Genomic DNA, 13,667 nt, shown 5'->3' on the forward strand with positions numbered 1-13,667 from the left:
CCTGTACTAAGTTGGTGGCAGAAAATGGTTTGAGAGGTATTAAAAAAGTGAAATTAATAAATTTTGGTCACAGATTAGATATAGAGGGTTCAAATTGGGTTCATGAAAGAAGGGACCAAAATTTGTATTTCTTTCCTAAAAAGATTGTGATGTAATATATGTGTGTGCAAATACATATATGTATGTGTATATGTGTGTATGTATGTATGTGTATGTGTATATATATATATATGTATACACACACACACACACACATATGTGTATGTATATAATATTGAAAGGAAAAAACCACTAGTACAATCTACAACTAGAGTGGTAAAACAATAGATCTTCATGAAGAAAATACTACAATTTACATGTCTTTTCTACCACATTTATACATGTAGACATCATCACTAAGTCACTTATAAAGAAATTAAAATAGATATTATGCATACATTAAATATCCATAAAAATAGTAGTAAATAAAAAAATCAAAAACAGCATAATATCTATGGAAAATATTACCTCATGTATGGCTATGCAATATGTAAACTAAAATACTGGTGATTGGGACTGCAGCAAGAAAATGAGACTTTTCTGGACAAAGGCATGATTTTACATTGAAAGCTTTTATTTAGACTGTTGTACACAATAACATGCTCAAAATTGTTCTGACAGAAGCAGCATAAAGCACAGGTACAGGGAACATCCTTAAAATCTCTTGGGCTGAATTTGAGCTAGTTTCACACTTTGGAATAAAATTTTCAGAGTAATATTAAGGGTGCTCTTTCATAGTAAACATATCTATTTGAACCAAATATAAAGTAATGTGAATATATCCATATTTCCTTTCATATGCAGATAGACAATATACACCTACCCATATAAATAGCACAGCAACTCCTCAATGTAGTACTGATATGTTAAGAAATGTCTCTAAACCTCAGGCCAATTTATTTTCCTGGGACAATATTGATGAAATACTGTGGTATGGCTTGTCCTTCACTTCCTAAAGAGAAAGGAAAACATTAAGGAGAAAAATACTTTTAGAATACTCCTTGAATATTTATTACAGTCTTGGTTATTTTACATGCATTAAATTTTCTTCTGTGCTATAAACTAATATTAACCCAAGTACAAGAGAGAAGAATTAACATTTTCATATAAAAAACTGGCCTAAAATTATATCTAATCATACCGAATTTCACTAAGTACCATACTAGAGCAGTAAGTAGGCTTCTAAGATATCCTCCCCAGAGTTTTCTTAAGATGATCCATGGAGGGCAGGAAGAAAATATGGGGAAGGTATCTTTCTGCCTTCCCATTTTCTGAGCCTCCTGACTTCAGGGCTGGTGCTCTATCTATTGTCCACCTAGTTGCCCCTGATTACCATTTTCTGATAGAAGCCGCTCTCACTGGTGGGTTATAGTAGCATCAGTAAAGATAATAGCAATTGGCTCCCCTATACTGCCTCCATCATTCCCCTTCTCCATGGACAGGGAAGTTGTAGTGGCAGTGGGAATAGAGGCAGGCTAAGTGATATAAAGAGAGATGTAAGAAGTGGCAATAACAAAGTTAACAATGGTAACATTTTACAAGTAGGTAGTGCAGCTCTTCTGGGAGCAGCTATATCGAGTCACAGGAGTTCATTGGATTGGTGAAAGATGACAATCAATCAGTAGACATTTATTAGCCACCTACCATACAATGGAGACAGCGAGGTACAAAAATACAAAGACAAACCATGAAACAGAATATATGTTGAGGAATTTAGCACCTTCCTCAGGCCTTGAGGGAATAATGGGATAGTTTCCTAATCCTAGCTGTGGAGGATATGAGGATGTCTCACTGTGGCTATATTTGCTAGTACTCCATCTACTTGCTCTCAATACCTGAGAGCAGGTATTGTTCTCACTCAATTCCTTGTTCTCTTTCTCCCTATCCACCAAATCTCATACTTTCTTGTCCCTAAATCTTGAACACCAAAGATTGAAAATTTCTTCTCCATAAAGAATTACCTCATAAATTCCTAGAAGCCTGCAGATTATTTTACAAATAGAAACAAAATAGCTGGAGGATAATTTGGTGAGGAAGAAGGTACTGCCAGTCAGAGGGATTAGGAAAAGCTCTTATAGAAGTTTGGACTGACCTAAACTTTGAAGGTAAGTAAGCATTCTAAGAAGTGGAGAAGGGAGCTTTAATATGCTTTATAAGAAGCATATTAAAGCCAGTACAGACAGAAATGGAAGACAGAGTATATAAGGAACAGTAATAATGTCAACTTGGTTTGAATGAAGAGTTTATGAGAGTAATGTATAATAAGCCTGTAAAGATAAATTGAGACTAGATGATGAAGGGCTGTAAATGCTAAACAGGATACAACAATGGAAAAATTTGAAAAGAGAGCCATTATTCCCAGAGGATATCTCAAACTAGGAGAGATATACACACCAAAAAAACGGTTTATATAAGTTAGAAAATCATAGAAAACAGATTATAATGTCCATATCTCTGCATGTTACCAAAGAACAGATTTATCCTATGGAGAAAAAAAAGTGAAATACTGAGTTCTCATCTCCTAAACAAATCTCAATCCTCTAAATTAACTTTCTCCCAGATCTTCAAAAATTGCCTCTATCATTTCAAATGGATGGTTGCTGAATGAGTCTAGAGATCCTACAGATGAAACAAAAGAAAATGGAAAAGGTCAATGGCTGAACATACAGAGAAGAAGCCTTTGAGGATAATCTCTAACGTGATCTTCGATATACCTAGTCATCGAGAACTTGGGCCATGTTTCTCATGTCAGAAAAATTAACTCCCTATTGCAATTAGTCGTAGACCATTGGGACAAAGAGCTAGACTTGTGAAATTTAGATGTGATTTATAAAAGAACAACAGAGGTTTTAAACCATTTTAATCATGGATCCCTTCATCAGTCTGGTGAAACTTTTGAACCCTTTCTAAGAATATTTTAATGCATTACAAAACGCATAGGATTACAAAAAGAAACCTATTAATCAGAAACACAGTATTAGAACCCTGCTTTACACCTGGCTCAGATATCTCTAGACCCCAAATCCCAAGAAAATGGGAAGATGATGCAAGAGGAAAATGTTTCCACAAAATTCTGTGAAGCTGAAGAAAAACAAAGTGGAATCTAAGGAACAATGAAATAGATACAAAAATTTTACAGAGAAAGAACCTCAAGATTTTGACTGGAAAGTATTATTTTCAAAAGAAAAAAGTCTGGGCAATTAAAGAGGGAAACATAGAACAAAGCCAGGAAAATCTTATAAGCAAAACTAAAATCAAGTGTCTACCACGGTTACTACAATTTATTTGCTTTGGTATTTTGTGCAATAATTGACATGAGGAATCCAAGAGGCCCATTTCAATCAAGTGTTCTTTTTGGCCTAGAATTCTAACCTGACAGCCTTAAACAAGTGAAGTGCTGTACCATTGGCCAATAGTAAAATCCAAGTGTTTCACTTAGCCCTATTCCTTTTTCACAGAAAACCAGGTGCCACTGATTAATAAGATGTGAAGAAGCAAGGTATGATTGACCTCCTGTAAGCATTTTGGAAAACTAAATTATAAATGCTCATAAAAAGCAAAAAAAAATTACATTTTATTACTATTTAACATACATATTGATTGCATCAAATAGATATGTCATATATGTCATTCAGTGTATCCTGAGGAAAGAATGAAAGTTTCACAAAATGAATACAGTATTCTCAAGTCTTCTTTCATTTTTAACATTACGACATATTTGACATATTATGACACATTATGTCAACCAAAATTCTTTTAAAAAATGAAATATTCAATCACATTGTCATCATTAAAAATGTTAATATTATTTATGAAAAGAATATTTAGTGACATCAAAAACGGATTCTGAATTAGTTATAAATAAAAATTGCTTTGAAAAACTTCATTTCACTTTTTCATCATATTTCTATTTTGTGTATGCTTTATAATGGATATTATATGTGAATAGAATGGGAATTTCATATAGCTAAAAAATAGCAAATATTAGAGGTAACAAATTGTTCTTATTGATAACAGGTATGATGAAAGGTATGCCAATTGATTTATATCTCTTAGGCTATATTTTAATCTCTCCAGGATTAGGCTATAAAATATTTGGCAAAATTAAAGTTTATGATTAAATTATGTTATTTAATATTTAATGATTTGTTATAATGAATGTTAAATCTTATTTTACGTAAATATTATTCTAAAAAGAAATGCCAGTTTTATAAATTTAAAATATCTGGTTAAGGAGATTTGAATGATATTTATAAACATTTTGTTGATTTTTTTGCATTTTATATTATTGATAAGAGGGGAAATGAAGTATACAGTCACATTTTGTTTTATTATCATTACAGTGATAGAATTTTTTCTCCACTTAATTTCTTCAAGTCACCTGCCAACTTTTATTTTCCCAGAAATTAATTTTGATGTAGGAAAGAATATGATTTTAAACAATAGCATGAAAGACATGGATTCTATTTTCAATTCTGAAAGTAGCTAGTTGTAAGACCCGAGCAAATCACCTATCTTCCCTTGTCTCACTTTACCTATCTATAAAATGAAAATCTTGAACTAATGTTTATTTTTCCTTACCTCTACCCTCCAAAAATATTTAATGATACCTAAATAATATCCTAATGATAACCTAAAAGAAAATCACTAAAATTTCCAAGATTTTTAGAAACTATAATAGCTCTCTATAAAATAATGTTTTCCAAAATGGGTTTGTGACATTCCTAGGATGTCATAGAGTTTCCAAGAAGTGCCAAATAGCAAGTTGGAAGTGACAGTATTTATTAGCAAAATTTGTATTTATTAACATAATTTCTCAACTTTAATTACCAGTCTTTTGGTTTTTATCTTTGCTCTTTCCATACTTTCCTCATCTTAATTCAGTCAACATTTTCTGCAGACCTATTATATAATCATTATGGTTCTTATCACTATTTTCTTATCATCACTTAATTGATGACTAAGAAAATATACTACTTACTTAAATCTGTGTTTTTTCAACATAGATGTCAAAGTGATTTCCCGAAAGTACAGGTCTGACCATGTCATTGCCCTGATCAATAAACTATAGTGGCTCCTTTGTAGTTCGAGGATCAGATATGAACTCCTTTGTTTAGCATTTTAAGCCTTTCAGATGTTCTAACTTACTTTATTTACCCTTTATTTTATTAACCTTCATACACACTATACTCTAGCCAAACTGACCTGCTTGATTGTTCTCACATTCAACAGTCCATGTCCCAAACTTGCCTTTGCACAGAATGATCCCCACGTTTAGAATATATTCTGTTCTTATTTCCATCTCTTCTTATCCTGAGTTACTTTTACAGCTTAGCTCAAGCATCATCTTCTACATGAGATATTCATTTTGCATATATCTATGTTAATCAAATAAGCAAGTATTTGTTAATCACCTACTATGTATCATTGATTATACTAGGTATGGGGGATATAAGTACAAAGAATAAAATAATACCTACTTGCAATGAGTTTTATTCTAATATGTATACATGTTTCTTCAAATAAAATGTAGGCTTCTTGAGAGCAGGGACTATTGCTTTTTGGCTTGTTTGTTTTTAGACTCTGTCTGGAGCCTAGGACAATGCAAAATGCTTGTTGATTAACTGATCACTTATCAAACTAACATAACAGAAGTGTTATTCATTCTGTTGTCAAAAGCATGTAACTGCAATTATATTTTTAAATGCAGGATTTATATGGCCCATACATGGACTAGAACCTTGGTGTTGCCAAGAAAATAGAAATAAATATGATCTAGTGAATGGGCATTTTAGTCAGTGATTTCAGGAGGGTACAAGATAGAAAACAACTCATAGTACTTACATATTTCTTTAGGTCATTGATAATTAAAGAACTACTTTAAAAATTTGTACACTATTTTGTTTGCTATTGAGACTTGTGATTTTATCTATGTAGGAAGCTTCTGGTAAGGGAATTCCTTCTATTACTATAGGTTAGCAATCCAGCTAGAACTTGAACAGAACGCACCCTGACTTCTCTCTCTGTTCTGCCAGTGCGAACTCTCAATGATATGTCTTATGACTGTAGGAATTTTCTCCTCTTATAAACAATGGGTGTAGTCATTTTTCATTTTAAGGAAAATGACTATTTAAAACCACAAAGTGGCACAAACTTACCATGTATAACTAAACACTTTACTTTCAAATAAAGTCCAAAATCAGGGATATAGCTTCAACTTATTAGTATAGTACTAGCTATTTCCCTTTACAAATGATGAAAGTTAAATCCAGTAAGGTCCATAACCCCGGGTTATTTTCTGAAGGCTATAGAGATAATAGGCCTCAGAAGTGGGATCTCAATATAGATTTTCTATATATGTACATACATAGATATATACATATACATAGTTTTAAAATGTGATAAAGTAATAAAACATTTCAATATTCAAATTTTAATTAATATAATTTAATTCAGTTGATGATTCAGAAATAATGTCAAAATCTTTCAGTGTCTTAGGCTTATTATGAAAATCAGTTTTCAGTGGAACGTAAGTATGTGTTTAGCATAGTTTTAGCATGACTTTGACAAATAAATCAATCCCATCCATGTTAAAGGAAGGGGAAAAGGGATGTACAGTCTGGGATGCCACTATCACCAGCAGCAGCAGCAGGAGGATGGAGAGATTGAGATACATGAAAAGTAAAAGCTCAAGAGTCTAGGACTGGAGCTGTGTGACCAAACAAAACATAAGTCACCAGTCAGGGTTTTATTGTTTCTGACATTGGAGCAACTGATTCTTCTTGCCCACTTCCCTTTCCCTCTGTTAGTTGCAAAGAGCAGTAAATTTATCTTCCTGAAATATATCTCCATCCCTGGAAAGTTTATTTCCCCTTTCTGCTTACCTGTCTTTAATGTTTGCTTTTAAGAGAGTCTCTTTCTTTCTTCTCTGTCAAGCTGTAAACATGAATAAATAATTCTTTTTAATTTGCTCCTATGCCCCCAGCCAAAGAAAAATAGTGTTTTTCTGGAATGCTGAAGGGCTGCATCTCCCTCTCTGCTCCTAGATGGTCACTATTGGTCTCCTGCCATATTCATGCAATCACACACTTAGGCTAACAATGAAATGATTAGTCATTTTTATCTTTAAAGCTTACCTTAAATACAGAAAACATAAAAGGTAAATGACCTCCCAAGACAGGAAGATTAGTTTTGGGGAGACCAGGACATGCCCCTTTGGGAAACAGAGGGACGGGAAGGACACATAATTAATCAACAGTTCCAATCTCAGCAGTCCAAATGGTTTTACTAACACCATTCTGTTTAGTACCTCCTGTGTCCTATTAGACTGTGAACTCCTTGCAGGCTCACAGTTTTTTATCTTTCTTTTTATTGTCAGTGCTTAACACTATGCCTAGCATAAAACAGGTTCTTAATAAATGCTTGCTGGATTGTCTTGATGTCTTTGGGATTGTTTGGTCACAGAATCCTGGTCCTAGCATCTCAAATTTAGCTAAGCATGACTCTCAATATCTCTTATCTTTCCATGATTGGATATCTCCCCGGCTTCTTGTCATTTTAGACCTGAAAATAGTTTTCTTTAGCACAGGAGGTTCACACTATAAATAATTATTTATGTCTGTTTTATTATTTTTTGTATTGGATGTTTAGCTAAGCTTAGGAGAATAAGAGGCTCAATGTAGAAAGAAATGAGTAAAAGTTTATAGTTTAAAAAAAAAGATTTATAGTAAAAAAAATTTCTCAAGTATATTTGATTATTAATAGTTAATAAACTGGAGGGTATCTCAGAGCTACTAATTGAGGGGATGCTATTATTTTATTAATTTATGAGTAAATATAAAGATGTATTCAATGATTACCCTAAGGGAGAATAAATAATGTGGTTTATTACATAGCAAGCTAAAGAGTGAAGGTCTGATGTAGTTGTATAATATTTGCAGTATAATCTCTAGGCTACCTACCTAGGTTACCCATGAAAAAGGTCTTTAAAACTCTATTACCAAGGTATAAAAAATACAGATATAAAATAAATATAAGTAAATTTGGAATGTAGATACTAGAGAAAGCTGGTGTATAATAGATAGAATACAGGGCTTAGAATCAGGAAGACCTAAGTTCAAATCTAACTTCTGACCCCAGAACAGTTGGTTCTGACACTGTTACCCTGGAGAAATCACTCCAGCTTTATTTCTTCAGTCTCCTCAAGTATAAAATGATAATAATAACATCTAACACAGGTTTGTTGTAAAGATCAAATGACATATGTATTAAAAGCTCTTAGCACAGTTCCTGAAATGTTTATTCCCTCCCTACTAGCAGATGAAGGAGGCGGGAAAGATTTCATGTAGAAGGTTAGATTTGAATTGAACTTTAAAGAAAGGTAGGAATTCTAAGAAGTAGAATTCAGGAGGTAATGTATTTTAGGATTGGGGTATAACTAGTGCTAAGGCATAGTTATGAGAGATGGAATCCATATATAAAGAATAGTAAAGAGGTCAGTTTGGCTTGTCTGAAGTATGCATAAATCAGAATAATAAAAGGTATCCCAAAAGTATTAGCATAGTTTTATACTATTAAAGCTGTATTTAACAAAAGTGTAAAAGAAATGTGTAGCCAAGTGATTAAAAACATTAAATGATAAACAGAAGAGCTTATATTTTATCCTACAGGTAAAAAAGAACCACTGGAGTTTATAGAGTAGGGTAGTAATGTGATGAGGCCTTAGGAAAAACACTTAGTATCTGTGATGAGGATGGATCCAAATGGGTAGAGACAAATATGGATAGTAATTTGATATTGCAAAAGTCCAGATGAAAAGGCCAGACAAAAGGGGATGAAGGCCTATATTATTGTGATCATTTTGGGAATACAGAGAAAGGCACAAATGAGAAAGGCACAAATGATAGATATATGTGGGGTTATCAACAATTTGTCAATTGATTAGATAGCTAGAAAGTATATGTTAGGTATATAAGGGATTTCTGAAGAGAATAAAGTTTTGAGGAAAAGACTATGTGTTCTGTTTTGGATATACAGAGTTTAAAATAACATATAGTTTTAAAAGTGCAGTAAGAGGTGGCAATGTGAAAGTGCAGTTCAGGAAAGAGATAAGGGATGGATGGATGGATGGATAGATATCTGAGAGTAATCTACATAGAGAAAAAATTGAATCCATATAAGTTGGAGAGAGGATAGGGCGAGAATAGAGAAGAGGGAAGAAAAGAGTCTAAGGTATACTCACATTTATAGTATGTGATACAGATGCTGGTCCAGCAAAGGAGAATGAAAAGAAGTTGTCAGATTATTTTCCTTTTCAGGAAGGAAAACCAATAGGCAGCTATATCATAAAAACCCAGAGAGGAGAGAGTCTCCAAGAGGAAATGGTGGTCAGCAGTATCAAAGAATTCAGAGAATTCAAGAGAGGTAAGAATTGAAGAAAGATTCTCATAATTGTCCATTAAAAGACCTCTGATAATGTCAGAGAGAATATTTTCAGTTGAGTTATGAGGTCTGAAACAAGATTACAAAGGGTTGAAAAAATTTAGATGAAAAACTGCCAAGAGGCAATAAGTGTAGACAATTATTATAGTTCGGCAGAAAAGAAGAACAGAGAGAGAAAGAACAAAACCTGGAAGAAAGGATAAGATCAAATCAGAGAATTTTTTCAAGAATGAGGAAGACTTGGACATATCTGCAGGAAGAATAAATAGGGGAAGGGATGGAGGGAGAGAGAAAGAGGGGGAAAGAAGAAGAAGAGTAGGTGAAAGTGAGAGACACAAGGTAGAGAGGGAAAGGAAGAGAGTGGTAAGTGAGAGTGGGTGGGAAGAGAAAAATGAGAAAAGGTAAAAGGGAAGGAGAGGAAAAGAATAGTCTGCTAAAAAAAAAAAAGCAGAAAGTAGGTAGGATCAAGGCTACAAGTAGAAGTTTTGTCAAGGAGAAGGAAAACCTCTACTTCAAAGAATAGAGTAAAAGAGAAAATAGGTAATGATAAGAAGTTTTGAGATGGACAATTGTAAACATCTTTTCTTAGTATATTTTCAGGCAAGGTCTGCTGAGTGGAAGGAGACAAAAGGAAGTATAGAAGATTGAGGAGAGAAGCTAAAAATTAGGAAAAGCTGTTATAGGGAATGTTACAGGGATTCAGTTAGGGAGGCATAAAAGAATTACTTTGTTGTAGTGAGAGCTCAGTTGACATTAAGTAACAAAAAGTTGTATTGAACCCAATTAATATGATCATGCATCCTTTCAAATTTGAGAACCAATGCCTTGGAAAAAGAGACCAAGACACATTCAAATGGTCCATATTGAGACTTGTTTTTCTGAAACTAGAAATTTAAGATTAATGAATGGCTCATCACAATCATTCCTGGAATAATATTTTTCAAGAACAATACCTACCTGAGAAACTTGAATAAATGAAGCATGAAAAGAACTAAGAATCTTCTGCCTCTTCGTTCTCTTGTGCTTCCTCTTTTTCTTCCTCTTCAGCTTCCTCTTTTTCCTCCTCTTCTGCTTCCTCTTTTTCTTCCTCTTCTGTAGTCCCCTCCTTATTTATACAAATGATAATAATATCATTTATAGATATTCATCAAAATTAAATTATTAAAAGGAACTAAAAAAAACTTTGACAAAAAAGTACAAAAATAAGTCTCTCTATCCTTTGAAATAATATTCTACAGCATAGACTTTTACTAGATGGGAGTGTAGCAGAATGCTTCCAAGATAAATAAATCCAGTGTGTTTTATTTGTTTTTCTTTAAAATATATCTTTGACTTATAATGTTAACAAATAGAATATGTCAGAGAATTATTTTATCCAGAACATTTGTAGAAAAATCTTAAAGTCACAACAAAACAAATGTGGGAATATGTTTAGTATGACTATATATGTATAACCTTTATCAAATTGCTTGTCCTCCCAATAAGGAGGGAGGAAAGCCTGGAAGAGAGCAATTTGGAATTCAAAATTTTTTTAAAATAATGTTTAAAAAATTTTATATGTAAGTGAAGAAAAATTTTTTCAAAAAAAAAAGAAAAATCAAAAATTAAATGTAGAAGACTAAGCAACCAATAGGAGGCAATAACAGAAATTTAACATTTTTTGTGCTTGATAAAGCATGTCCAATTTAGGATCTACTATATTCTACAGCAAAAAGCTAAGAAAGTTATCAATAATCTATAGAGTAAAAAATTAGTCCTAACATTTTAAAGTTTGCTTAGCACTATTACGATTGTTTATGATCCTGCCATAAAATTTGCAGACTTTAATATTAATGTTTATAATAACTTTAACATTCTGACTACATAATTCCTCAGCCTTGTCAAATCCAAATTCCAAGTCACCTACACTACTTCTGTGACAACCAACATAGCCACCCCTATACTTATAGCCTTCATCATTTCACAGAATTATGCCAGTTTCAAAAATGAGGTAGGAGTTTAAAATTTTCTACTTGTACCTTTCAATTCAGTCACCTTTCCCATAAAACCTATTCTTATTTTTTTCAATTTCTTTCTCATTCTCCATCTAGTCTTAATCACTTTATTGATTCAGTATCTATAATGCCAGAGCCTCAGTCACACCCATCTTCTACTACTCCAGAATTCTTAATCCTTATTTTACTAGGTAACCAATATTATGCAATTCTTTGTTGCCTGTTCCTTAGATTAGTAGACATCTCCAATTCAAGGAAATCATGGATTCTTGAAGTACTGAAGTCAATAATTCATCACCCTTAGAATTTATCTCATGGCAGCCCAATTTCATATTTACTGATTCTCTAAGAACCTTATAGAACACTAATAACAGATGACCTAACATCTTACTTCCCTGAGAAAAAGGCAAGTTGATAAAAACTCTCTCTATCTTCCTCTCTACCACCAAATGTCCCAAAGACATTTCAAATAATATGTACAAAAATGAACTCTATCTTTCCCCAAAATTCCTCCCCTCTTCTAAACTTCATTATTTCAGTAGAAGACATCACCATTCTCCTAGTCTCCCAGGGCCATAAATTTCTATTTATCTGTGACTCCTTACTCTCCCTCATTCCACACATCCAGTTGCCAAATCTTTTAATTTCTACCTCTACGGTATCTATGACATTTGACTTTGTCTCACATCTGCCACCTTAGTGTAGACTCTAATCACCTTTTGTCTGGATTATTTTTACAATGTCCTGTTTGGTATCCCTGTCTCTAATCTTTTCACAATTCAGTCCTTCCTTCATGTTGCCCCCAAAATTATTTTTCTTATGTGCAAATCTGACCATGTCAGTCTCCAACTTAATCAACTTCACTAGCTCCTTACTACCTTTAGGATAAAATAAAAATAGTTGTTAAAGTCTTCATAGTATGGTCCTACAATCCTCTTTCAAGCATTATTCTCACACCTGCATTCTGAGCTCCAGCTGAACTGGTCTTCTTTCTTATATAGCACTCAATTCCCCATCCCAATGGGTCCCTCATTAACCATTTCCATGACTGGGTTAGGCCCTCCTCAGCTTTGCTTCAAAAAATCCTTCTCTCCTTTTCTTTTTCTTTTTTCTTTTTTTGTATTTTTTTAATTTTAATAACTTTTTTATTGACAGAACCCATGCCAGGGTAATTTTTTACAATATTATCCCTTGCATTCACTTCTGTTCCGATTTTTCCCCTCCCTCTCTCCATCCCCTCCTCTAGTGGCAAGCAGTCCTATACATGTTAAATAAATCCTTCTCTTCTTTCAAGAAAAAGCCTAAGCACCAATTTCTACATTAAGTTTTTCTTAATCCTCCAAATTTCTAGTGTCTTAGTTCTCAAACTACTTTTTATTTAAAAATTTTATATGGATTAATACAATAGGGTACTTGTCAATGATCACACACAAATCATGAACATCTGAAGCACTCCTCATATGGATTTTTATAAAAGGTTTTGTAAAATGTTTTTCTCTTCATCTAAGATAATTGTGTAGACTTGATTTTTCTCTTATAGACACAATCTATTATGTAACACTCTTCTTGAGCTAGTCTCTCCTACTCACACTAACATTCAGGCTGGTTATCCAAAGAAAAGCTTCTATTGTAAATTTCTAGAGGTAGCTTATGGAGCTGCTTTTCTAAAACAATTGCTCATAAGCCACCACTAGTGTGTTTTTCATCAATAATAAGCTAGTACTCATAATTAGCTCTTAAAACATGCATTTGCTCAGAAGGTTAGTAAAACAAAATATTCTCCCCATAACCCTGGGGCATACTATCTCATAAATACACACTCCCATTATCAGCAAAATGGTTTTAAACTAAGAATATAATGATAATGAAACACACATGAACAAACACATATCGGAAAAGGTAATCCTAACTGCTGCTACTAAAAGGTATGGAAGTACTTTCTGTCTTTGTAGAGTCCTCACAGTGAATCCTTCTTGGACAGATTTCTCAACTTTGTTCCCAACATCTGCCCTTCTCCATGGCTTCCTCCTCCTCCTATACCTCAAAGCTATTTCCTCTCTAAATTGACTGATTTTTTGGTATCTGTATTTGTCTTGCCTCCTCAATTTATGAGTCTTTGCTCCCTCAATTGTGCATCAAATTTCTCCAACTGATTAACTCTTAAACTGCTGATTGTATTATCTCTCTGGTACT

General features: G+C 33.2%; 1 protein-coding gene across 3 annotated transcripts in view; it reads right to left on the bottom strand.

Annotated features, from left to right (window-relative positions):
* Positions 1-592: 592 nt before the first annotated feature.
* The window catches only part of SH3BGR (SH3 domain binding glutamate rich protein), a 99,400-nt gene continuing 86,325 nt past the window's right edge, over positions 593-13,667 (bottom strand). The window contains exons 6-9 of one of the 3 annotated variants that reach the window (XR_007951826.1): positions 10,438-10,585; positions 6,924-6,975; positions 5,520-5,633; positions 593-991 (exon numbers count right to left, since the gene is read on the bottom strand). Coding sequence is in view for 1 of the 3 variants with exons in the window: in XM_051984774.1 (XP_051840734.1) it covers positions 10,472-10,585 (114 nt within the window). In the remaining 2 variants the exon portion in view is untranslated. The remainder of the gene's footprint in view (positions 992-5,519; positions 5,634-6,923; positions 6,976-10,437; positions 10,586-13,667) is intronic. The other 2 variants (XR_007951825.1, XM_051984774.1) reach the window with 2 other exon arrangements.

This window comes from Antechinus flavipes, chromosome 3 (genome assembly GCF_016432865.1).
Source record: "Antechinus flavipes isolate AdamAnt ecotype Samford, QLD, Australia chromosome 3, AdamAnt_v2, whole genome shotgun sequence".
In the NCBI taxonomy this organism is placed as follows: Eukaryota; Metazoa; Chordata; class Mammalia; order Dasyuromorphia; family Dasyuridae; genus Antechinus; species Antechinus flavipes.